At 33.9% G+C, this 26,837-nt stretch overlaps 2 protein-coding genes across 3 annotated transcripts in view; one reads left to right on the forward strand and one right to left on the reverse strand.

Annotated features, from left to right (window-relative positions):
* Positions 1-437: 437 nt before the first annotated feature.
* LOC106463732 (PHD finger protein 13-like) lies at positions 438-19,553 on the reverse strand. Of its 2 annotated transcripts, XR_002611541.1 has the most exons (6): positions 19,285-19,539; positions 16,612-16,658; positions 11,426-11,524; positions 6,448-6,571; positions 4,493-4,649; positions 983-1,079 (listed from the first exon to the last, which is right to left on the reverse strand). XR_002611541.1 is itself a non-coding variant. In XM_013923795.2 (5 exons), exons 1-5 carry the CDS (start codon positions 19,301-19,303, stop codon positions 859-861), a joined length of 510 nt encoding a protein of 169 aa, XP_013779249.1. In that variant the 5' UTR covers positions 19,304-19,553; the 3' UTR covers positions 438-858. The 2 variants fall into 2 exon arrangements, 1 of the variants encoding a protein (XP_013779249.1); XM_013923795.2 differs by lacking the exon at positions 4,493-4,649 and having other exon boundaries at positions 438-1,079; positions 19,285-19,553.
* A 3,329-nt stretch (positions 19,554-22,882) lies between these two features.
* Positions 22,883-26,837, forward strand: part of LOC106463728 (papilin-like) — a 9,429-nt gene continuing 5,474 nt past the window's right edge. Inside the window, exons 1-3 of the mRNA XM_022391308.1 lie at positions 22,883-23,066; positions 24,401-24,581; positions 25,710-26,831. Coding sequence (XP_022247016.1) covers positions 22,883-23,066; positions 24,401-24,581; positions 25,710-26,831 — 1,487 coding nt within the window. The remainder of the gene's footprint in view (positions 23,067-24,400; positions 24,582-25,709; positions 26,832-26,837) is intronic.

A 26,837-nucleotide genomic window follows, 5' to 3' on the forward strand; every position in this document is an offset into this window, starting at 1 on the left:
TTGACATTCTAATAGCCAATGAATACCTACTGATAAGTTTTAAAATATATTCTCCTGTTTATGAATTCAGAACTACTAAAAACATAATTTTTTTTAAATTTAACATAATACCCATAAATCCTTTTTGTCAACTTAATTCAATATTAGAAATAATTTCTTAGGTTAATATATAAATAGGTTTTTACATTACGTGGCCAATTGGCATAAAAATGTGTTGCTGGATCAGATTTTGCCTACTGAAGCACTCATTCAAAAAAATTTTATTACCTCACTGTTAAATAAAAGAGCTTTTTTTTCCATAGTCTTTACTAATTTAGAGCTAAAATGCAGTAAGTATTTTTAGTTATTTTGATATGACAATTAATCAAATTTGTTTTATTGTACTAAATTATCTTAAAAAAAAGCAAACACCACAATGGTTTTGTTAACTTAAGCATTTAATAAACAAGAGAGCTGTTTACCTATACAAAAATAAAAATGAAATATAACTTTTTTACATTTAAGCCTGTCTTCTAAATACTCAGTTTTAATAACAATGACCCCAATGGTTTGTTAAATTAAGCATTTAATAAACAACACATATTTATACAAAAATGAAAGTGGAAAATAATTTGTTTGTGTTTAAACTTGTTCTCCATATACTTAGTTTTAAGAACAACAATTCCAAGATCTTTCCACTGCACTTCAACAGCAGAAGATATGTCTTGATGCAGCTGTACAATAGTTAGTTCCACAGAGTACAAAACACATTCTAAAGCTCATTAAGATGATGCATGACACTAATGATTAAATGACTTTGTACACCACTATCTACAGTAAATGGCAGTGTTTTGACATTAAGAGATGACACAGTATTTATTAAGTACTTAGTCTTCTCTCGCCTCGTACTCGTTGAGACCTTCTTTTTGAGTTAGCAGACTCTTTACAATGTTGGCAAGAAAACTCTTCTGGGATGTTGTTTCGACGAATTTTTGCACATGACAAGTGCACCCATGTTAAACATTGAGAACATTCTATCATTGGCCTTCCAGCAAATGGCTTCATGCAAAAACATGTTATCATATCCCAAGAGTCTTCTTCTGTGAATAGAAAAACTCGTTTTTAATAATTGCTTGTACATGTAACCTTTTTCTTTCATAATGTACACATATAAAGCTACTCCTAATATGTTTATAAGATCGTTTTTATAATAACTAGATCATTTATTCATTCAAGTGGAGCAAAATAAATTATCAGACTAAGATCAAATAAATTATTTTAGCATCAATTGAGATTTTACATAATTTAACGTAATTATTCTGTTATGTAAAGCAAACAACTGATGAAAAAAGAAACATTAACAGCCCCCAAAAAAGTCAATGTTAGACAACCTTATTTCTAATTATTCTTTCTTTCTTTTATCCTCCACTTATGCCGTTCAGCTCAAAGTAGGAGATTTCAGCAGTCATTTCTTGTTTCTTACTTTACTTAGTCTGGTTTTATTGACAGCTTTATGCAGGCATTACATTTCACCTGATGTTATTTTCTGTTCAGTTCTAGTATTGTCCACAGTGCAACAAGTACCTTCTCCTGGTCAATAAAAACTAAATTCACTTGTTGATTGTGTTCTACTGTCCTAGAAGGAATATGGCATCAGTACAACTTTTGCCCTTATGAAACCCCATTTATGTTCAATTGTTTTCAACTATTGATCTCATTCTGTTTTCCAGGATTTTTGCAAATGATTTAGTAGAGATCCCTCTATACTTGTCACAGTCTCTTTTACTTCCTTTATTTTGCCTTATGGGTATAATGATTACCTGTTTGCCAGTCATCTGGTACTTTTCTTTCATACATGCAATGTTAAAAATCCTTGTGAGCCACAATACTTCAACCTCTTCACATGCTTTTAGTTTCTACACTTATTATGTCAAATACCTGCTGCTTTATTTTGAGGACTTGATTTTAGTGCTTATCTGGCTTCACTTCTTTTGATATTAGGCTATTCATGCTATGCATAATTTTGAAAAAACTGCCATCTTTTTTTAAAGCTTTCTTTGCTTGCAGGGTTGAAAAGTTGTTTGAAGTAATCTGCCCATTTTGCTCTTATCACCATCCATTAATGAGTTTCATCTTTCATCATTAATTATTGTTGTGGGGGTCAAGAGACTCTTTCCATTGTTTTATTAACTTTAAAGATTTATAAAACTCTCCTAGTTCTTTCACAAAATTTTAAACCACATCCTCTCCAAAATTCTTCCATGAAATTTATATTGCTACTCTTTTATTCATTCTTCTTCCTCTGTGGTAGATTATATAGTCATCTTCTGCTTGACTTTTTTTTTTCCTATTTTTTGAAAGCTTTCTTTTTCTCCTTTATGGCTTCTTCTACCTCTATGTTCCAAAATACTCTGCTCTTTTTCTCATTTCTCATATTTTCCTTGTCCCACAGCACTCTCCATCTTGATCAGTGCTACATGTCTCTATAGAAATTCTCTAATTTCTGCTACATCTGTTCCTTCACTCTATTGCTTACTTCCATTTTAAGATCCCCAGTGTTGACAATCTCTACTGATGATGTCTCTTTTCCTGTGTCCTCCTGTCTTCATGTCCAGTACTACTTGTCTATGACTGGTGTCTGTGTGTATGCTTGGAATAATTTTTGCATCACTGATGCTCTTTCTCATGGTCAATCTAGGCAAGACGTAGTCTAGTTGTAATTCTGTTCTTAAATCATTCCACTTGTACCAAGTAACTATTTGATTCCACTGACATTGAAAAAACATGTTGATAATAAAAAGCAGTTTTTGTGTGCATAGTTCAAGGAGAAACATTCTATTATGGTTCTGTTCTGCTACACTGTGTATGTGGGGTCCTAGATGTTCCTCCCATGGTGATCTTGTCCCAACTTTGTCACTGAAATCTCTCCCAAGACAATTACTTCATTTACTCTTGAATTTCATTTAGCATGTCTGCCAGGTTGTCAAGAATTTTTCTTTTTCCTCTACTGTGTAAGAGTCATTACATGGTGCACACATCAGTATGTAGAAGTTTGTCTTATCTTTGTATTTAATCCTTACTTTAACGAGTCTCTCTGATATCTATGATACCACTGGAACATACTTTGCTGTGTTCTCTTGGTCAACTACAGGCCATATAAGTGTAATCTCCATGTATCCTCTTACTGCCCAAAATCTTTCTTGTCTGATATTCCTAGCAGCTTGATGTTAACATTTTCTTATGCTGAAAATGTATTTCCAATAGGTATTTACCTCCTCTCACCTGGTTTGCCCTCTAGACATTGCTGAAAAAAAAATTTTGCAAACAGCACACCAGTGTTTCATACCCCTTCATTTTCACATCATTTCAGAACATGTGCTAATCATATGATTACCCTCAACCAATCGTATTGCACCATCTATACTAGTACAGCTAGCTCCCTTTACTATTCTAGCACAATCCTCACTTTCGAGAATTGGCAGGTACAAACTAGAAACACTGGCATATCAGAGGGGAGGAAGGGTGGGAAGTGGGTGAGAGGAAGTTAGTACCTATTGAAAATACATTTTAGTGTTAGAAAATGTTAACTTCTGAAATGGTACTAGCTTCCCTCACTGAAAGCTAGGATCCCACATTGCAAAGTTGAAGGGGCCAGTAAAGGTGCAACAGTATTCAATCAAGCAGAGAGCAACCTCCTTGAAAGAATAGGTGTGCCATAATAAGAAAGGAAGGCACATCTGTGGGGTATAGCACTACTTCTGGAACAGGTATGTTCTTTGCCCAGCAATGAACACTTTAATACATATAGAGCAGAATGTAATAGGCAGACACCATAGCCTCAAGAAAGAGATATACAGTACTGTTCTGTGGAGAAGTGCTGTATAATTATGACGTGAAACCGCACAGCCTGGACAAAAACAGAATATCTAGTGTGTAATCAACAACAGGCCCAAATAAATATGTGCCAAGGGTAAAGTCTTGGGGTACACCGGAGCATGTCAACTGCTGTCTAACCAGGCAAAACATCCAGTGGAAACACCTTGGGGTACGTCAGATTATTCTAAATGCAGTCTGCCTGGGCAAAAAAACATCCAGGGAAAGTGTCTTTGATGTATAATATTATGGCCAAGTGTGATCCACTCAAGCAAAAACATCCAGGGAAAGCCCCTTGGGATACACCGGATTATGCCAAGTGCTGTTCACCTTGCATAAGATACAGAGACCAACAAGTGCAGTCCGCCTGGGCAAAACCCAGGGAAACCCCTTGGGATACTATTGAGTATGTCAAGTGTGGTCCATCTGAGCAAAAAACATCCAGTGGAAGCGCTTTGCATAAGAAATTTATTTTGTGATTAACAAGTGTGGTCAGCCTGGACAAAAAACATCCTGGGGAAGCACCTTGGATCTGGAAAAATATTGTTATTGCATAATCAATAAGTATAATAACGATAGCCTCTTCTCACTGAGTGGGTACATATGAGCTAAGAAGTTTGATTTAGTTTACTGTACAAACCCTGCTCAGCAGGAAACCTCCATGGTCCACCACTCCAATGACTGTGAACTGGAAGTGACAAGAACTCCTGTGCTCCACTAGAAGGGGGGAGGAAATACACACTGGAGGGTACAGAGGAATGACACACTGAAGAAATGCAATGGGTGTCTGAGATTCCCTATTTTGAAAACCAGAAACACACCAATTGTAAGAATCACGGGTCAGTAGGGATCAGCAAAAATCCCCATCTGCTTTACTGAAGAAGTTCATGAGTGATGGTCTTCTTATTTATCAAAAAGCAATAAAAATATACATATATATACACATGCACCACCAGATAAGCTACCGGTGGTCTTACAGAAACACCCTATCTAAACAGTGAGCATTATAGAAGTATACAGGTTTAGAGCTAATAAAGTAATAAGCATACCTAACTAGGTAACACCTACCACCAGGTGGGATCCTTAAATATGATGTATATCAATGAAATAAGATAAAAAATAATAATATTGACTTACTCCAGTCAAAGGCAAATGACGTATGTAGAAACGACACAGGAGGAAGTTGATACCCACCCAAGGAAGACACAGCTAGGCTGTGCAGATAATGTTCAACAAATGTACAGGGAATTGTCAACATACCAGTCCGAATGATCTCTTCCAAGGGACGGCAGTTTCAAGCAGCTAAAGACATAATTAGATGAAAAATTTAGTGCGAAGAAACATTATGTAGACAGCGACCTTCCATGGACACGTCAGAATACGCCAGTCATACAAGTTGATGAACCCAACCAGTGTGCATAATAGGTGATAGATCACAGGAAACAGAGGAATTCCATGGAACTAATAGAAGGAATGAAAACCACGAAAGGAGGCAGTATGAGCCATATAACATAGTAGGGAACAAACTGGACAAAATAGTTGATCTAGATCTGAACAGAAGTACAGGTGGGAAATGGAAGGTAAGGAAGGAGAAAAGGCTAAATAACCTTCACGGGCAACCAATGTCTCTTGGAAAGGAAGGCCCAATATGGGTAGAAGATAACATACGAGGAATGGTAAAAGATGCAGGAAACATTAATGGCATTAATAATGGAACAATGATAATCGCATGCCAGGAGGGAAGGAAATAGGTATTAAGGGAAAGACGATACAAGAAACACATTGCAATGGGTAAAAAGGGAGAACCGGACAGGGCATGAAGGCCAACATTAAGATTTCAATCCAGCAAAATAAAGGGACATGGCAAATGGACCAGTCAAAAGGAATAAAAAAGGAGGGGCAGAACCAGGGAAGAGAAGGCTTTCAGGAAGCAGGAGAACAGAAGGTGTTCGACAGGGCAGCCTTATACAGAGCAACAGTTGAAACAAACAAACCCTTATCAAACAACCAGATGAAGAACAGAAGAATGGGATGGTCAGAAGCCATAGCGAATAGATCAAAGTCTGAAGTGAGACCAATGCCGCTGGTACATAGACAAGGAATAAGGGTGAATGGTACAGGTAAGGAGAAATGCTACATAAGAGGAGAGTCCCTGAGCTGAGGCAAGGGACAAGTGAAGGTGAAGTTTGGTGATGTTGGGATGCAATACATCCTATATCGGTTGTCGGAGGAGTGATCAGGACAGAGGGAACCACATCTGAGCCATCTAATATGGAAAAACCAATAAAACACTACAAGAAGTGGTCAAGATAAGTGAAATGACTCTGAAGAGGAGACTGATCTCTGTTGTATGAATAGACCTCTGGTGTGCAACTGTTTGGTCATCTCAAAAGAGGTATATAAATTAAAATTACAAACTATGATAATAAATAGAATTAGTTTATTATATTCCAGGACACTATCTAATAATTACTCTCAAACTTTTTTATAGCATCACAAACTTAGAAGAAAAAAGTTACTTAAGAAAAATTTAAACAAAAATCTGAACTGAAATCAGTTACAGAAATTTAAAGCTTCATTTACATAATGGCATACCTGATTCCACATCTGTTTGCTTGTTGATTCCTAGGGAACTGTTGCTGCAGTTGCTATCAGAAGAAAAACTGTCTTCTGTGCTTCCTGAACTTCCTACAGGACTAGCAGGTTTTAGACGAAGTTCCTGCAAAATAAAAATGACAAAAATGAAGAAGAATAGTCAACTATTTGAAAGCACTCGAGTTTTGGGTTCGTTTTGAAAAAAAAAAAATTTCACTGTAATGAATCTGCACATCTGACTAAGTATCATTTTATTCAATTTGTGTTCTAGTCTTTTATGATTTTCCAAGTAAGGTGTAATATCTAACACAATGTTTAATCTTTGTTAAATGAATGTGCATTTCCAATACTACAAGAAATATTATAGAAATGCTATTTTGTCCAAAAAACTATTTTGTAGTTCAAATGATAAAGAAACTTCTTAATGCATTAATCACCATACTCAATAAATATGCATTTTAAACAAACTATTCAATTTCGTATCATGAAAGTAAATATTAGCTATCAATAAATTCTGATTAACTGTTAAACAATGATTCTGACAAAGATAAATATACCCATTCTTCAGCAAAAATGCAAGGAATAAAATTCCAATGCAATTTTAATATTATCACACAGCATTTAATCTAAATGATATTTATGCCAATCACTGAAAATCAAGAAATAATTTGGTGACGTATAATAATTGACAGTCTCGTATACATTTCCACACACATTGGCCAGGCATGTCCTAGTCGTTTATTGTGTTGTGTACTCGGACTGTGAATTCAAGGATTCATGATTTGTGTACAGTTGCTGCAGAAAAGCGTTCTATACTTTAGGGCCATGGGTGCTGTAAATAGGCAGTCAAATTCCACTACTTGGTAAGAGAAGAATAGCCCAAAAGTTGGTGATGGGTGTAGTTGACTAGCTGCCTTTCCTCTGGTCTATAAGTTCAATATCATGGGTGGTTGTGCACAGATAGCCTTTTTGTGAATATTCACACAGCCTTTGTTAAAAGTACAGACTGAGCCTGGCATAGTGTTCCTGTTCTACCCCATAAAACTTTCTTTAGTGTTTACACTAAGCGTTTTAATTGGAACACTATTTCACAAACCATAATTTATTTTTATTTTTTACCATATTAGCAAAAATCAAGGGTCACATGACTGGATGAAGTGTCTTTAAACATCACCTTCAAAGTTTTGCTTCCACTTTTTAGTTTCCCCCTGGCAAAATTCAAGACACCTTCAATTTTCAGCTGAAGGTGACAAACTGTGTCATCATACACTTGGTTTCCAAACTCAACATAAGCCAATCAGATAATCAAAACACTACACGTTCATTCATATTCTCCTAATTTGGCATGCATAATGTAGGCATAAGTCAATCAGCATGCCTTATCTGACACAAAAATATTGTGTCAAAACAAAGATAAAAGCTGACTGTATATTGTATTGAGACACATAATTAAATGAATTACTATCAGTGGATTAAAGAAAAATTTTAATGATGACTGGAAAAGGTGTAATGTGTCTTTTTTGGCATATCTCCTTATCTAAGGTTTTTGACTTATTGGAAAGGGTTCAGAAGAAGGCTACTAAAATGATTTCAAAAATTGAAGGCAGGGCTGCAGAATGGTTCTGCACGTGCTTAATGAAGAATTGGGATTGTATATTTTCCTATAGAAACATTCTCATATCATCCACCCACCACCTTGTATTTCATTAAATTGCTAGTTAAGGTAGCAATCATGAAATATGTAGAGTTAATTTCAATTTACCAAATTTATTAATACAACATCTTCTTTGATTTTAAAGCCAATTTTGCCTGAGCATTGCATTAATATCTTAAAAAAAATCTTATGCTCTAAGGTTGTAGATATTCTGCTACCCTGATGGGTTATCTTAGAGGGAAAGGTTAAGATCTATTAACTTTTTTTTTCTTCAAAAAAAAAAGAAAAGTAAGAGGTGTTCTTATTGAACTTTCAAAGATTTTCTGAGGAGAGTGAAAAAAACATCTAGGCTTCTGATTTCTTTGTGCTATATTCTGAAGATAATGAATAGAGAACAAAAGTTTAAGATTTGGAACAGACAAGACGGCTCCAGTGAAAACAGCCTTATTTTAATAAGAGGATAATTAGCTTACAGAATGAGTTGCTATCAGCAGCAGTGAAGGCCAGCACTTCACAGAAGTTTACAAAGTAAATCAGTGATTTCCTCAAATATAAACTGTTGGTTTAACATTTTTTTCCTAAGGCCAAAAGTGCAAGGACAGTTTTTAGGACCAAATGGTCTGTTGTTGTCCATAGTTTATACAATATTAGATGGGTTCACAAGCTAATACAGTACAAAAAGCATAACATCTTGTAGTGGTCTCAAAGATCCCAGGATTTAATGAAAGATTCCACACAATTAAATTACAGAATTCAAACACTTCAAATGTCTTTAAAGATGTAAGTAAATTAGACTGAATAAAACCTTCATGTATTAAAAATTTTCATGTTTATTTTCAAGGTTTAAAGTGTTCTTGAAAATGTATCATAAAATGATATTTTTTTTATATCACTGTTTTGTTTGTTCTTTAATAGGTCCTTTGCTTTTTCCCTTAAGAGCACCTCATGAAGTTTACCTTGAATAGCTCAAAGCTTTAAATAAAATAGGGAATAGAAAGTTAATTATTGAATGAATGTGACTAGTTTGATTATTTAAGAATTTGTTTAATCAGAAGATTTTTCACTCTGAAAATTATCCAAGTACATCTTTCAACTAATAATGGAACAGAAGATCATAAAACTCTAATGCCTCAAAATGTTAAGTCTTTGGTTATGTAAAGAGCTGTATTGTGCAAAATATTTCCAAATGTAGGTTGAAACATTTTTTAAATATTTCAATAACTTTTGAAAAAGAATTGTTAGAAACTTCTATCATTTTCTGCTTAATTAAAAAAAAGGCTGTTAAGTGAAAGGAATTAAGTTTTTTCTAACGTACATCTAATTATTTCTCTATAACTATATGTACGTGTATCACTTTAAGGGTGTACAGGTGATAATGTTTTATGTTGTGACCAGTAAAAAGATTTAATGACCTGTTACTGTGACAGGTACTTTTTCCTAGCAGAAAAACTGCCTTTTACATCCATACCATATTTAAGTTTAAATGATATTTCAAAAAAAAAGTACACCATCATGCAAATATTTTCATAAGTTTGTAATTTTAACATACAAGCTATTTTGCCTAGAAAATACTCCAGTGATGGACTTCAATAACTTATATTTATTACCCCTTATTATTTATCCTGGCTTTTAACATTATTATTTCATCACTTAAACAACCTTTCAAGAGCAGTTTGTGTAATCTCTGACAACTTTAAGCATATGCATCAACTTGGATTTCTTTAAGGACATGAAATCAATGCATTCAAAATGCTATTAAGCATCAAACTGAGCACCTAAGATTTTAAAAATACGTGTCTGATTGGCACAAAAAATATCACAGAAAGTGTTTAATACTAGATCAAACAAAACTGTTGTTTCCAGCCATTAATAAAAGGGATTGTGCTCTGAACATAAATTTTTGTATCATGAACTTATAAATTATTTCTTGGTACTAAACCATTGCAAATGAAGGTTTATTTTACTTATATTGTCATTTTGCTGTTTTCTACTAAGTTGCCAAACAAATAAGTTGTCTGACTAGGATTCAAACCTGCACCAAGCATACACAGAAATATAATTTCTAGGCCAGTGCAGTGTTAAATAGATTATATTTATCATGGCCAATGCCAATCATTAGTCTTGTGGGAGCCTATGCAGGTTGAAATGGCATTTATATTTTACTTGTTGATATATGTATTCAGTAGTTTATGGATACTGCTTTCCAACCTACCTAAAAACTCTACATGCATATATAATATCATAAAGTGAAACTTGCATCTCACACTTCAAAATTTAAGTAAAAATACCAATTACAATTCCATTTCAACAGTTTTAACTTATAAAAATTTAGAATTAGTATTTTGTCATTATGTAACAGTTTCTCTAATGGTAAATTTAAAAGTAAAACGTTCAAACTTTCACTATTTACTGAGATGAAACTACACTTACTATATATAAATTTATCTCTACCAAGAATATTGTTAGCAAAAATTACGATACCTAGCCTGACAAAGGTAATGGTGACACCATTTTGAAAGGTGATGTCCCAGGTCACTGATAAATCTTTGTCAGTTTCTGCTGTGTTTTTTTATGATTTGTAGCTGGAGTGGTGACTACAGCATTCAATAAAATAAAGTATCAAAAAAAATATGTTAATGAATATCAATCAATTAAAACTGACTTATATAAAATTGAACCAAAAAACTATTTCTAAGATGGTAGTAAGTATATTTTTAATGGTTTTTCACAACAGTGTCTGACAACAGTATTTTAGAAATTTCCTGACTTAAAATATAAATGCTAAACCAAAATGTGTGATTTTTTTTAAAGCAGAAAATAGTTTGTACTAAGTTTCATAAAATTTGGTTAACTATTTACACTTTAAGAAGGAAGAAAGATCAGGGGATATCAATGACAAACCTCTTGTCCAAGAAATGTTAACAAGTCTTTTCTTAACCCCAGCAATTTAACTGTCTTAGCTAATTTTCTGTGTGGCACCTTATCAAAGGTTTTAAAATCTAAATACACCAAATCCATACCCTATACATTACTCAGAAAATAGGTACCCCTCCCCAAAATAAGAATAACAGATCAACAAGCCAGTATGACTTGGTTTAAAGGGACTTATGAGCCTAACAGCTCAAAATCAGTCTTCTAACTAGCTCAAAACCAGTCTTTCTAAAGTGCAATGCATTTTCAAAATCTTGTATCAGTACATTAACTGAGCAAGGTACACAAAAAAACCAAGCAAGTTATTTTTCATGTAAAAATTGCATGAACATCAGCAAAATACTGGCAAGGAAATGTAAATGTGGTTTTCATCAGTAAAATAATTAACCTTACCTCTTGTTTAATAGCATCATAATTCTCATATTCCAAGATAAACTGACAAAAAGAGAAAAAATCTTCTGCTGTTCTTCTTCTCTTTGGGGGTGGTTCACTCTAAAAACAATTAGTCATACCAAATGTTTCAATAAAATTCATAGAGATACAGTACAGTATTATACGATAATTTACTAATAACATCTTAAATTTTGACGATCATTAAAGGCCAGTTGGCTCTTCAAACAACTCCCAAAACTACACAATTTAGATATAACCATTTTTTGGTCATGAATCACTGCAGAAATCACATCCGCTAATAAACAAAGTTGGAGGTTATGCATTATTTAAGTAACTTATTACTATAATAATATTACTTTTTTCATTAAGTAGATAGTATAAGATGTTAATACTATTACTCCCACTAAAAATGTAACATAAATGTTAAGGACAACAAGAGATCTGTTGATCCATCTAGGTTGTCCCATCCACTAAACTAATAAAAAAAGAAAGAAAAAAAACTCAACAACAAGCCTTCCTTTAAACTCTTGAATTTACAGTTTCAACCACATTTGAGAGCAACCTATTCCAAAGTCTAAATAACCTCTTAGAAAAATAAAACTGTTTTAACTGAAGATGACTCTTGCCCTACTAAAATTTAGATTTGTCTTCTAGTCCTACCATTCTCATCTTTAAGTACAGGAAAAAAAACGGTGATGCATTGACACTGTCAGTTCCTTTAACAAATTTAAATACCTCATTCAGATAGATCCCTATTAACGCTCATTTTTTCATGATAAAATTTCAGAGATGTTAGCATGTCCTCATATGACAACCTTTATATTCCAGGTGTCATTCTAGTTACTCTCCTCTGAACCATTTCCAACTTTTCAATGTTATTTCTAAGTTATAGTCCAAAACCAAACACAATACTTTGGATGTGGTCTAACCAGTGACCTATACAATATAATTAAAATATCATTAGGCTTGTATTCAATATGATTATAGATATAACTTAAGATACCATTTGCCCTACCATTAGCAACAGCACTCTGCTTCATTGGTGTAAGACTAATCAATCAGAACAGCAAAATCATTTTCCTCCATAACAATGTTAAGCTTGTTCATATCAATATTATAATAACCTATATACACTATATTGCATATATTATAACTAAATCCATCTGCCATTTACTCACCCAACTCACCAAATAATCTGAATCCTTTCATAGAACAGCAGATCCACTTCCCAGTCAACACCACCATAGATCTTAGTATCATCAGTAAATTTAAATAATTTATTGATTATTCCTTCATCTACATTCTGACAGTTAATTTTGACATTTTCAGCTAACCTTTTTCATATACCCTTTTTTGATTTCCTAATTTTGTGTCTGACCAGCTCTCTTAATATTCTGTAATTCTCTAAATCTCTCATCATAGCAGTCACTTTAAACTTCTTGAACTTACAATGCTTTTCTATATTTTTATCCTTTATACCATTTGTAAGTCTATCTGGGTTTGTACTTGTAGCCACCCTTTTTTCTATAAATTACTTTTCCACAACATTTACATTAGTGCTCTTTTATTTTTTTTTTAAGCCAAAGTAAATTTCATCATCTAAATTCTATGTAAATAAAATATTTACAATATGTCAAATAGTAGCCCTTCATCAATAGGAGAGTAACACAACCTCCATGCACATAAGCATTTGTGTTTGAAGTTAATTTCATTTTTATATAAGGCAAGAATAATGTGCACTGCAGAGAGGTAAGTATCAACTGGAAATACATTTACAAGTAAGGAAAATGTTCACACAATAGCTAAAATCACATACTGATATGATGAAGGGGACTGTGCAATTGCAAAAACCTAGATGAGCTTCCTTCTGAGAAAGCAACTGAAGAAGAAAGCCTATAGTGGGGGCTTACTGGAGGGGTAACACTCATGGGGAAACCACATTCATTTCATGCAGGGAATACTTTTTGCTCATATGCAAGTATGAAAAGAGGAAGTCAAAATGAGCCAATGTGTTACAGGAATGGGTGGAAAAAGACATGTCCAACCAAGCATTTGCACACAACAGGTTGATTGGACAAGAGGTGTAGTATGGATAGGGCAATGACCAGACTGTACAGTTTGGTAAGTGTTCTGTTGTACAATTTACTCATCTTACATAGAGGAACAGGGTCTAAGTCCCTATCTGTTGCGTGAAGAGAACACTTTACCCAATCCACCGAGCCAAACCTCTGGGAAAGTGGCATATTATATAATAGGGGGTGACCTGTGCTACACTGACATGGACACCCCTGCCCTACTTTTACCACATTGTGCTGCTCACTTGGACTCTCTCCAGAAGAACTGCACAACTAGTAAGGAACTCTCCAAGTTGACCATCCCAGCAACTAAGAACTGGGAGTAGCAAGAGTTTCCCATGCTCCACTCAAAGACCAGGGATGGGGACTTTGTATTGGGGGAGACACAGGAGAGGTGCTTGGACCAAACTGGACCTACCCACTTCAAAGGTCTCTTACTGGAGAAAGTGCAAGGAGTTACACAAAACCTAACTTGAGAAGCTGGCATGTGCGAGCCAGGGACATGTGCAAACACTCAAAAAAGTGCTAGCTTTTTCCATGATAGCCCATGGAAGGTACAAACTGGAATAAACAATGAAATATGTATATGTTTACCATCATAGTGATCATCCAGATAACACCATCTCAACAATGGGCACTTTTAGAGCCAAAACAGATGGGTTTAATGTTATCCATTACTCCCGACCCATTGTGAAAAGTAAGCATATTCTGTGAGGCAACACTGGCCACATGCTGGATTCTGAGAAGTGAAAGGGAAAACAGTATAAACAGTTAAGGAAATAAAAGAGAGAATTATCCATTACAGATGTTGAGTAGACTAGTGAATGGCAACTGGAGGGAGGCAATACTGCCAGATGGTAGGGATAATGGGAGATGAAGGTGTTGGGCATCATCCACATTCCAACCTGGAGGATCTTGTCCAAGGGTCATTGAAAGTGAAAAGCCAGAGAGTTAGTCAAATGGCAGATTTGATGCAATGAAACATGATACAACCTACAAGCATCTCCATCCAGGGAAAAACAGACAATCCAGATGAGCTGAAAAATCCATCTGATAAGAGTATAGGATGAGATATTTCTGGAAGAGGGTTCCCTATGGCAGGAATAAAAGATTGTGAGAGACCCAAAATGGAGCCGTGCATGCCAAGTAACACATGATCATCTGAACTGTACACAAAAGGTGATAACAGTCAGTACGATCACAGAGAGCTGAAATTGATGGAAGAGATAAAAGAGAACAGGTGTAATTCTCCTCCTGAGCCCCACAGGTTTTAGGAAAAAATGAACAGTTAGGATATAAAATCAAGAAAAATCTGTGCAACAATGTACAGGAGGCATCTAATACGTAAAGACCAGACTTACAACAACCATTAGCAAGAAGGGGAAAGAAATAGGTTTCCAGAGAGAGTTAGTATAAGGAATAAGTGGTCATGAGTAAGAGTATGTAGAACCACATTATGGTCCCAGTTGGGCAAAGAAACTGAAAAAGGGGGATGATGAACTAGGAAGGACCGAAACAAAGTGGAAAGACAAGACAGAACTATAGCAAAAAAAAAGGGTAAAAGATAGTCAGCAAAGCCACCTGATAGCATGTGATGATAGAAACCAACAATCCTTGGTCAATCAATCAGATAAAGAAGGATAAAATATGAGCAACAATAGCACAACTTGATGGTAGAGAGCTGCAGTTCAATCAGGGACAAAAAACATTCTACTTGTTTTGATAAACAGAGAGAGAGAGAGTAGAAGGGCAACACGAACAGGAAAAAATTCAGGGCTACGCAGTCCACAAAACATGACCAGTGAGCAAGGAACTGGTCAAATCTTACATGCAAAGATGACACTCCCAGGTGAAAGACAAATCAATGAATTTGGAGCAAAAGTGACTGAGATGGAGGCAGAAAAAGAGGTGCTCTGAATGCCAGTTACTGCAAAAAAAGGAAACCAAGAATGAGCCAGCCAAAAAGATGCTACCAATATGACCCAAGAAGGAGTGTCAGGAATCAAGACATATACAGAAAGAAATGAGAACGGTCCTGGCTGAGAGCATCCAAAGCTAGAGTTGTTGGGTGAGTTACCAGGGACCAGAAGAAGGGAAGATTCTAACACCTTGATTTATAAAAACAGGGATCAAATTAATTAGCTTAAACTTCCTGGACCATCCTTTCATCCTCCCTTTTAAAAGTGGGGATCATATCACAATCTTCCAATCACCTGAATTCTGAAAAAAATAATAGTTAAAACTAACTCCCTCCACTCACCCTTTATAGCTGTTCTAACACGTTTCTAACACTATCCACCACAACACTGAGAGCATGATGTAAAATACCACTTCTCTAGTAAGGTCCCTATATGTTGAGTTAGGAAAATATCCCCAAAACCCTATAATCACATAATTCTTCAGTTTCATACAAAAAAAAAAATTTTTTTTCAATCAATGTTACTCTAAAATTAGCATTTTTTTTGCTGTATTTGGTAGTATAATATAGATTTGTTTGTAAATGTCCCTATTACCATCTTATAGAAAATTACATCAATTATTTTTCACTGTTTTACAACAACTCAAATAATCTCCAAAGAATTACCACAAGGTTTTTAGATTTAGAACTACTCCGAATTTTAAGTGTTTTAGCTATTTGTATATTATTTGTTAATTACAAACTTAATCATAACCATCTTATTATGATTGGGGTATGAGTTGGTCCTGTGGAGAGACCCTGGTTTCAGATCTGGCAATGAGGTGATTCGATTCTATGCGATACCACAAAATATTCTCCACATTTCTCCGGTGCTGACATCTTCTGGCAAACTTCGAAGTGATAGTTCGGTAGAGGAATGTTGAGGGAGTCAAATGAGCATGTTATGCTCCTATTGGTGAGGAGGTGACACATGATGATTTGCATGAGACATGTTAGAATATTCCAATAAGGAGGAGTGGAAGACTTTAATGGTAGGTGATAGGGTGCTGACTGGCTACCTTCTCTTTGGTCAGTAGTTCAGAATTATAGATGGCAATAAATAGCTTTAGTATCTTTGCCATAAATACAAAACAAAATGCACTTTTATTTTGATAAAAGAATGTCAGAGACAATTTAACTATTCTGAATTTTACCTCAGGCACTGCAAATGACTTTAAATCTTCATAAACTGCTCCATCTCCTAGCAAATAAAAAAACAAAAACAAAAGAATATATCATATGCATTCATACTTTTACAAGAGTTTTCTTTCAGAATTCTATTTTTTTCAAGGGTTGAATTAACTGATTTTTTTACAAGTATGTCAAACCAATACAGTTGTTATGGTACCTAGATTTTTCATACAAAAGATTCTCATCTAGAAATAAATCCCTCAAATTTGAAAAACATTTGGGAGGGGTGATGAGTTCAGTGGGAGATTTTCCACCCCATCCTACTGAAAGAAAACCTCCTATGCAAGATTAGAGGTATTCTACCATCACCTTATGATATCAATGTCAATCTTTCCTTCACTAAATTATTTATTCAAGAAAAAAAACATGTTTTGTTATTTCTTTCTACAAGTGGTATGAAACATACCTAACATACTATGGGTAGATTATTATTGTTTATATTACATTGTACTTTATACTCAGTGACTACTAATATAATGTGGCAACTTTCATTTTTGAGAGTACTAACTTGCATGCAAATGTACACATAAACATAACTGCTTAGTTCCTCATTTAAACCAAGTTTTATTCTAATAAAAAACTGTGAATAAACAATATAAAAGTGAAGATTAACACTAAGGTTATAGAGAGTTTTACATATTCTTACACATTTTAGACATACAGGCTAAGTTTAACAATTTCTGTGAAAACATATCTTGTAAAAATAACTAATTTCAAAATAATTAATATTAGTATATTTTAGATTAAATTAATTGATGAGAAATATAACTGAAAAATTTAGATATTAAAATTAAGACTCTGATGTATGTACTAAATCTAATAAAAATATTACATTACAAACAACCAATTACGTCAGGAATGTTAACATTTTTTCATTCTAGCATTGCATAAAATTAATGTGTTACTTGAGCTTTAGAAGTACCAGCACATTCAGTGATTGTTAACAGGAGTCTATAGAACTTAAGGAAGAAAACTTATCTTACATCTTTAAGAAAAACTAGTCTTCAAAACCCAATAATTTCACTGTACAGCTTTATTACTGTATTTGGTGGTATAACACTGACAACCAACTCCTTAGTTTGGATGGTGGGTGGTATGGTGCTGCTGACTGCCTGCCTTCTCTTTGGTCACTAGTTCAGAATTATAGATGGCAGTAGATAGCTTATTAGATAGTAAAATAGCTCAATGGAAGAAAGCAGAGGGTTGTTATAAAGTTCAGTCAACCTGTATTAATGTTACAAGTTGAGTCGTTACCTCATGGATCAGTGTTAGGACATTTGCTCTTTTTTTTCTTTATATTTACTTCAGTGACATACATGAAGAAATGGTAAATAAGTTACTTAAATTTACTAAACATAATATTAAGGTCTTAGGTGTCCTTGGGAGAGGGGAGGAGGATGCTGCTTTACAAAGGGATTTAAATCATTTGCGAGTTGGGCAAATAACTGGCATATGTCGTTTATTTACAAGAATACAAGTTAATTCATATGGTTGGGTCATCATAATTTGGGAATAATCTTAACATTATTACAGAAGAGAATCTTTGTGTTTTGGTTAGGTTAGATTAGGTTAGCCATCCATGAAGTGTGCTGTTGCTAATAAATAGGACAAATTGAACTTTATGTTGTATCTACAGAAATATTAAATGCAACCCTAAAGACACTATAATTTTATTGTATAGAACAGGTTAAGATATTCAGAATGGTTTTCTCTTGTTCTCTTTACAAAAAGAGTTAGAGGGGATTTGACTGAGGTGTTTAAGACTGTTATTTTAATGGATAGTGTTGATGCATCATCTTTTTTTGTACTTAATGGTGAGAAAAGTAGGACTACGACACACAAATGTTTTTGGCATGGGTAGGAGTCATCTTCAGCTAAGATAGTTTTATTTCTCTATCAGGTTGGTTGACCTTTGGAATTAGTTGCTTTCAATTGTAGTGACTTCAGTAAATTTGGGGGAGATTAGGGGAATAACTGCTAAATATTTGAATGGTAAGGGCTGATTCAGGTTTTTTACAGTTTAATTAAATTTTAATGGATGGAAAGGCCTACACTGACCAAATACTGGCAATAGGTCTCTTGATGTCTTTATATTTTCTGTTATTGTTAGGTTAAAGAACTCTACTCCTTATTAAAGTTACATTGTTGGTTATGACTGAGCATATAAATAGTCTTACATCCTCAAACTAAGAAGCTGTAATTTGTAAAATGAAACGTCTGATATTATTATCAAACTAACATTTCTTTAAGTTACAAAGAATACAATAATTAGTCTGCAGAAAGTTACTACAAGTTTAATCCTTATTTTTGATATTAAATTTAGAACTTCGGTACAACTGCATTGAATTATTTACTGCTAATACTGGCAACTCACGAATATGGATTATTTTCGTTATTAATACTATAGAATAGGAAATAAAAGTAACACGCTGCTGACAATGTTGTCGAAATTTACATATAGGTTTATATACTTGTTTTAGCATTTCTAATTCTAATTTTTGTTGTTGTTGTTGAGTAACATTACCTGGCAAAATACTTAAAACGAACATTAGTAGTCTATCCGGAAATATTTTTGAATGGGTGTCATTAACAAATAAACATCAACTTTCAATTCAACTGAAATTAACGACACCCACCTTTCATTTTTCTATCCATGGTTTTTCACTTTTGTCAAGTTTTGATCAACAATCATTCAACTGGTAACGCTAAATAAGTTAAATTACGGATAAATCTCTTTAAAACTATCAAACTTAACTTAAACTAGGATCTGTATAAACTATTATATTATTACAAACCAGTGGAAACTTATTGCAATTGTTAAAAATTTGATAATGAAAATTTTAACTTATTTGCTTTACGACATTCGTTTCGAATATTGCTGCTTTGTACTATATTTCACACGAAATGACGTACGTCCCGTCATGCATTGTATTATCGTACGGAACATCAATGTGAACTACATGTTTAATTTTTTTTTTTGTCAAACATTTTTTTCGATATCTTTTAATAGAATTCTTTAGATATAGTTATATTATAAAATGCATTTTTAAACTCATATTTTCTCAACAAGAAATGAATAAAATATGCCTTACACATTGCTAGTGTCGTTTTGTTTTGGATTGGTTTCGAATTTAATCCATTTCTATTTTCAAGCTGTAGGTCTAACTCTAACGAATGTAAGCCTGATAAAGTAAAAAATTAAGTTTATTTCGAAAAGTTATTATTTAAAAAGTTTTACAAGATTGATACTACATGTAACTCTTTACTTGCATGATTTATTACAGCTAAATATTCTGGCTGACAGTTTTTAACGTCTTGTTGTTATTTGCGTAAGTATGACAAAAATACCAGTATAAAACATGGCAATTTAAAATTTTCAAAGTTTCTTAGCTAAATCAATTCTGGTATATATGAGAATAAAAATAACTGTAAAATTAAAGTTTATAAAAAATTTAGAGCAACTTCGTTAAATATATGTTTTTGTAAAATAAGTTTCTTTAAATATAGTGCAAAATTTTAAAATTAATCTTTAAAAATAAATTCCTGTAATACTATAAACTGAAAATTTGTAAACATGGCGGGGGAGGGTAGTATGTTAAATGAAAATTCTAATAAATTAGAGCAGTACTGTAAAATCATGTTTCTTACTGGGGAACTCGGAGATAGGGTCACACTGAACAAATTAATATTAAAATACTCAATGGAGAAATAAACGTATTTGAATAAAAAACATCCTTAAGTTCCAGATAAAAATAAATCAACGTTTTGGGTACAAGCCTTAATCAGGGCCTGATGAAGGCTTGTATAACATAACATAATTGTTACGTCTCTGGTCGTTTGTTAATTTCCCGTATAATTTCTTTCAGATGAAACTTTAGCGATACAAGTCCTTTCTTAAATAAAACTAGTTTATTCTTTCTCAATACAACTTTGCAATACACTTAATTTCCACAGTCACTTTATATTAAACACACGCTATAATTCACAACAATTCACGCACTTTACTTACGGTCACTACCGCGCTTGACTCAATTGTCCGTCTCTGCCTGTCTGCAGTTATCTGTGCTGTCACTTCTTGCCGGTCTTATATATACAAAATAGAGGGCGTCTGGCAAACACTCGAGCCTCCAGGAACCTTCTAGATACTCATTACCTGTTACCAGCGTCACGTGTCTTCCGCTGTCGTAACATAATGTTTAGGGACAACAAGTGACATATTTATCCATCTAAGCTGTCCCATTCTCTAAACTCAATTAAAACTATTAATAATAAAAATTAAATAAACCTCAAAGCCAGCCCTTATCTTTTATATAGCTATCAAGTTTTCTTTTAAACTAATTACCCAGGCACGATTCTAGTAGCCCTTCTCTGAACACTTTCCAACAATTCGATGTCCTTCCTAAGGTAAGGAGCTCAAGACTGAACACAATACTCCAAATGTGGCCTATCCAGTGACCTATACAATGAAACTGTAACCTCTTTGGACTTGTATTCTATATTTCCGTAGATTAAACCTAAAATCCTGTTTGCTCTACCACTAGCAACAGCACACTGCTTGGATGGCTTAAGAAATTGATCAACCATTACACCAAGATCCCTTTCTTTCTTGACACTGTTAAAGTCATTCCCATCCAAATTATACTTATATTTCAAATTATGATCATCCATACATGTATTATCTTGCATTTATTATAATTAAACCCGTCTGCCATTTATTTGCCCAACTCACTAAATAATCTAAATCGTTTTGTAAAGCAGCATCCTCCTCCTCACAGCCAGCAACACCAAGACCTTAATATCATCAGTGAAATTAAGTATTTTCTTGACCCTTCCTTAATCTAAGTCACTGATGTAAATCAAAAAGAGCAAAGCTTTTACGATTGAGCCCTGAGGTACTCCACTTTTGACATTAATCCAGTTTAACTGAACTCTATTTATAACAGCCCTCTGCTTTCCTCCATCCAACCATTCTTCTATCCAATTAGCTAACTTATCTGTCAAACCTACAGGGATAATATTTTACAAGCCTTTTATGTAGAACCTTGTCAAATGTTTTCTGAAAGTCCATATATACCAAATCTACACTCTTACCTTCATCTACATAAGCAGTAACCTTTTTAAAGAATGTCAAAAGATTTGTAAAGCAAGATTTTCCCTTAGTGAAACCATATTGATTATACAATAAAATTATAAATTTTGTTAAATGACTTTGTAAAGCATCTTTTATCAGACTTTCCAAAACTTTTACTACAACTGATGAAAGACTAATGGGTATATAATTACTGGGACAATTTTTATCACCTCCCTTGAAAAAAGGAGTAACATCAGCCAACTTCCAATCCTTTGGCACCTGCCCATTATTCAAGGACTTACAAAAAATAGTAGCAAGTAGCTCACTTCTGAAATGTTGGTTTGAATAAAATATGGTTATTATCTGAAGTTTAATTTTTTTCAATTAAAATATAAACTTGGTATTCTAATCAACATTCGATATTTATTTAGATTTTCTTATAGTTTCCGTTATCACTATATACGAAATTGCCCTTTTCCAGTGTTATACACACCGATAAAATATATATCGGGAACAAACAGCAGCCATCAGAGTTGAGAATGAGCTTGACCAATTTCAGAAGATAAAAAGAGGAGTCCGTCAAGGATGTGTGTTATCCCCTGATCTCTTCTCCTTGTATAGTGAAATGATCATGAGAGAGATTGAAGACATGCCAGGCATAAGTATTAGAGGCAACAATGTAAATAATATCAGATATGCTGATGACACAGTGTTAATAGCAGGAACGAAAAAATCTTCAGTCCTTTCTTAATATTGTATACAAAGAAAGTGGAAATATGGGACTCAGCCTAAACACACACACACACACACACAAAAACCCAACAGAAACCATGGTTATATCAAAGAAAGAAACCAGTCCAAAATGCACTTTATTATGAAATGGAACCCTTCTCAATCAAATCTACAAGTTCAAGTACTTAGGGACATGCATTACATCACATGGCAGATGTCAAAATGAGGTCCAGAGTAGAACTGCACAGGCTAAGACAACATTTATGAAGATGAAAAGTATATTTACTAACAAAGGTGTATCAATGAAAATGCGCAAAACAGTTCTTAGCTACTACATCGAACCAATTTTGATGTACGGTTGCAAATCATGGACAATAAACAAAAAAATGGAAAAATCACTTAATGCGACCAAAATATGGTTCCTATGCAGAATGCTTAGAGTTTCCTACAAAGACCAGAAAACAAATGAAAAAGTTCTACAACAAGTAGAAACAAAAAGAACATTGCTAACAAAAGTACGAAAAAGAGAAGCAGCATTCTTTGGTCATGTGATGAGGAGAAAGGGGGTGGAACACTTGGTAACAACAGGGAAATCTGTGGGTAAAAGAAGTAGAGGTAGATAGCGAGAAAAGATCCTGGACAGTTTAACAATTTGGCTACACAAAGAGAGGGTGACTGCTGTAATCACAAGTGCCTGGGACCAGGAAAGGTGGAGGGACATGATCGCCTACGCTACAAAGCACGGCACTTGATGCTGCTGCTGGTATAGTAGTGTTGTTACGGAAAAATCAATTAACAAACGGAGACGTGTTCCGACGAAATTTTAACGACACAAGTCTTTACTTAATAAAACTGGTTTATTCTTTCCGAATATAACTTTACCGAAACACTCAACTTCCACAATCGCGCTAAACAAACGCTATAACAACGAACGTGCTCAATAATACTTCTGACTGCAGATCAATTACTCACTGTCCATACACACATTACCTTCCCCTCTTTTATATACCAGTCTACCCTCCATCTAGTAATTACTAGAGCATTCGCCAAGATACGGGATAGTTCTAGAAACGTGGCGTCACTGTAGTCATGTGACTTGCTGACGCAACAGTACTAACTTATAAAGGTTAGAATGTATTGTTTCATCAGTTGGGTACCCTTGCTGTTAACTATATTTTCAGTGGTATAATATGCAAGAGCCATGAGAATCAGGCTTGTAACCTCTTTAGCTGGGTTTTAATCCATATTTATATTCATATATTCTGTTATTATTGAGACTGTAATAAGCAACAACAAAAATAAATCCCAAACAACTGTCTTCCATCACATACTTCAACGTTCAGTAATGTGTATATATGGTTCAGGTAAGGATATTGATGAAGTTGGATTAATTTGTAGCTTGTGGAAGATAAAACATTTTTGAAAGCATTATATTTTATTTGCAGTTATTGTATTTTTTCGAATTTTATAAAGTTGTTTTGGTTTGAAACAAATGTAATAACAGTTAGTGAATTTATAAGATAAACCCGTTAAATTTATAATGAGCTCTTTAGAAAATCAGCAGTAGGAGAAAAAAAAATTGTGAAGTACAGAATACCATTTTTATTAGAAATTGTTAAAAACATTTTTCTATCTATAAGTTAAAATTTTCAAAGATTTAACTGCCATTAATAATAATGAAAGTTTTTAGACAGTTTACATTGTTATATTAAAGTTATAACATAAGCAAAATTCCACATTTTAAATCTTAGAAAAGTCAATTGTATGAAATATTCTATCACTGGTTTAATTGAGCTCATGAGAGATAGCACCCTAAAGTGATACTTTGAACTAGTCATGGCATCATGGTATATTTTTGTTTTTTACTTAATATGAACTAATCTATTTTAAGTTACAAGTCTGATTTTACCTTTTTGTATGAATTAATCGAATGTTACTGACTCCCATAGATGAGATTATAATGGCAGGTGGTTGCAGAAAGACCAAACATGGCTGTTGTCCTGATGGGGTTACCCCAGCTGGACCAAACTTTTCACGTTGTCCAAAACTCCCTCTACCAGAAGGTGGCTGTGAAACAACAGAGTTTGGTTGTTGTAAAGATGGTGTAACTCCTGCTATTGGGCCATTTAAGTAAGTTAGATTTAAAAATAACAGTCTCTAATTTCATACAAATAGAACAACATAAAACTATTCTTTCAATATGGGTGGGTGGAGGGGGTTTGGCCAAATCTCCTATTTTTGTGATGTAAAAACAAATAGCCCATATACTTATAGCACAGTATTATGATGTTTCATACATAGTCTACATTCTTCGGATGAAGTATTATCAGTTTTTTGGCTTGAAATAGTTGCAAGCACCCAGACCCCTGTAGCATTAGCATGCTTTGCATGCTGATTGTGCTTAGCACAATACATGTTGGCTTTTGATCTCAGAAATTAGAACCTCCCTTTCAAACATTCTGCATATGGGCCTGAATGTATAGTATATACCAAAAATTAGTACAGTTTCATTATTATTGGTGATATCTCTCATAGCATTACATATTACTTAATTGACCATCTTCACAATTCTCTCAAGTCATATTGTATTAAATAAAAAAGGTTCAGTTATCCAAAATGTGCAATACAATCATCATAAAATACAAAGAATGAGCTTTTTTGAAAATAGAAAACTAATCTTGTGCTTGAATAAAATACTGTGTTACATCATTTTATACCTATTGTTCTGGATGTAATTATGAATGATATAATTATATTATGCCTATTGTCTGGATGTAATTATGAATATAATTCTGCAATTTTTTTATATCAAAGGATTGAAATTCAAAATCACATCATACCTGTTATTGGTCATTTAAAAATGCTTGTAAGTTTTTGAACAATTTTGAAACAACAAAAAGTTTCCAAAATCAGTATTAATTACTTTAATATGGAAAAAATTGTATTAATAGTTGCAATTTTATAAGGTTAGTGTGTGATCTTACTTGAAAAGAATTCCGATCCATGTGTTAAAATGATTAATGAGTTTTGTAATTAACACAAAAAATAGTTTCAAAGTTTGAATTAAAATTAACATTGTATTACACAGCATTTAATCTCTGAGCAAAGCATTTTTACTTTACCCTTTTGAAGCTATTTTTTGTAATAGTTACAAAGTTCATGAGTTTTCCCATATCAAATATAATTTCCAAAAATAATAGTTTTATTTGAATATTATTTGGTGATGTATTGATTTCTTTTGTTTTATCCTACCCCTAGGGAAGGTTGTCAGATTGTGACCACCTGTAATGAGACAAAATTTGGCTGTTGTTCTGATGGACTAACTCCTGCCCAAAACAAGAAAGGAAAAGGTTGCCCAGGTACTGAAGAATGTAAAGATACAACTTTTGGTTGCTGTCCTGATGGTATGACACCCGCAGAAGGCAAATATAGTGAAGGTTGCCCAGGGGTTGAAAAATGTAAAGATACAACTTTTGGTTGCTGTCCTGATGGTATGACACCCGCAGAAGGCAAATATAGTGAAGGTTGCCCAGGGGTTGAAAAATGTAAAGATACAACTTTTGGTTGCTGTCCTGATGGTATGACACCTGCACAAGGTGAGAACCAGTATGGATGCCTCAATGAAACCAAGTGTCAAGATTCATTATATGGTTGCTGCCCAGATGGAGTAACACTTGCCAAAGACAAAAATCTTACTGGTTGCATAGAATCTTTACTTATTAAATGTCAGTCATCAGAGTATGGATGTTGTCCAGATAATGCTACAATTGCTTTAGGTCCTAGCTTTTTAGGCTGTGATGACTTTTCTTCAGGTGAGGTATGTGAGAATTCCCTCTATGGTTGTTGTCCTGATGGTTTAACTTCAGCATCAGGACCTGGGAATGAAGGTTGTTTAGAAAATGATATTTCTTTTATTGTACCTACAGAGATAGAAGGGTCTGGTGAATGTGAAGGAAGTAAATATGGATGCTGCCCTGATGGAATATCAATAGCACAAGGATTAGAGTATGATGGGTGTGATAATATTCAAGGGAGTGGAGAGTCAGAAGCATGTATTGATAGTTTATATGGTTGCTGCCCTGATAATGTGACCAGCGCAAAAGGACAAAATGGAGAAGGCTGTCTAGAACAAAATGTTACAGATATTTCCATTAATTGTATGGATACACTGTTTGGGTGTTGTCCTGACAATGTTACTATTGCAGATGGACCAAATGGAGAAGGCTGTCTAGAACAAAATGTTACAGATATTTCCATTAATTGTATGGATACACTGTTTGGGTGTTGTCCTGACAATGTTACTATTGCAGATGGACCAAGTGGGGAAGGCTGTCTAGAACAAAATGTTACAGATATTTCCATTAATTGTATGGATACACTGTTTGG

This window comes from Limulus polyphemus, unplaced genomic scaffold, assembly GCF_000517525.1.
Source record: "Limulus polyphemus unplaced genomic scaffold, Limulus_polyphemus-2.1.2 Scaffold1471, whole genome shotgun sequence".
Lineage (NCBI taxonomy): Eukaryota > Metazoa > Arthropoda > Merostomata > Xiphosura > Limulidae > Limulus > Limulus polyphemus.

Bases quoted from the DNA above. Each gene is read 5' to 3' on its own strand.
- LOC106463732 (XM_013923795.2), bottom strand. The intron at 6,572-11,425 runs GTAAGGTTAATT...TTTATTTTGCAG, and splicing joins ATGATGCTATTAAACAAGAG to GAACTTCGTCTAAAACCTGC. The intron at 1,080-6,447 runs GTATGCCATTAT...TTCTATTCACAG, and splicing joins GCAAACAGATGTGGAATCAG to AAGAAGACTCTTGGGATATG.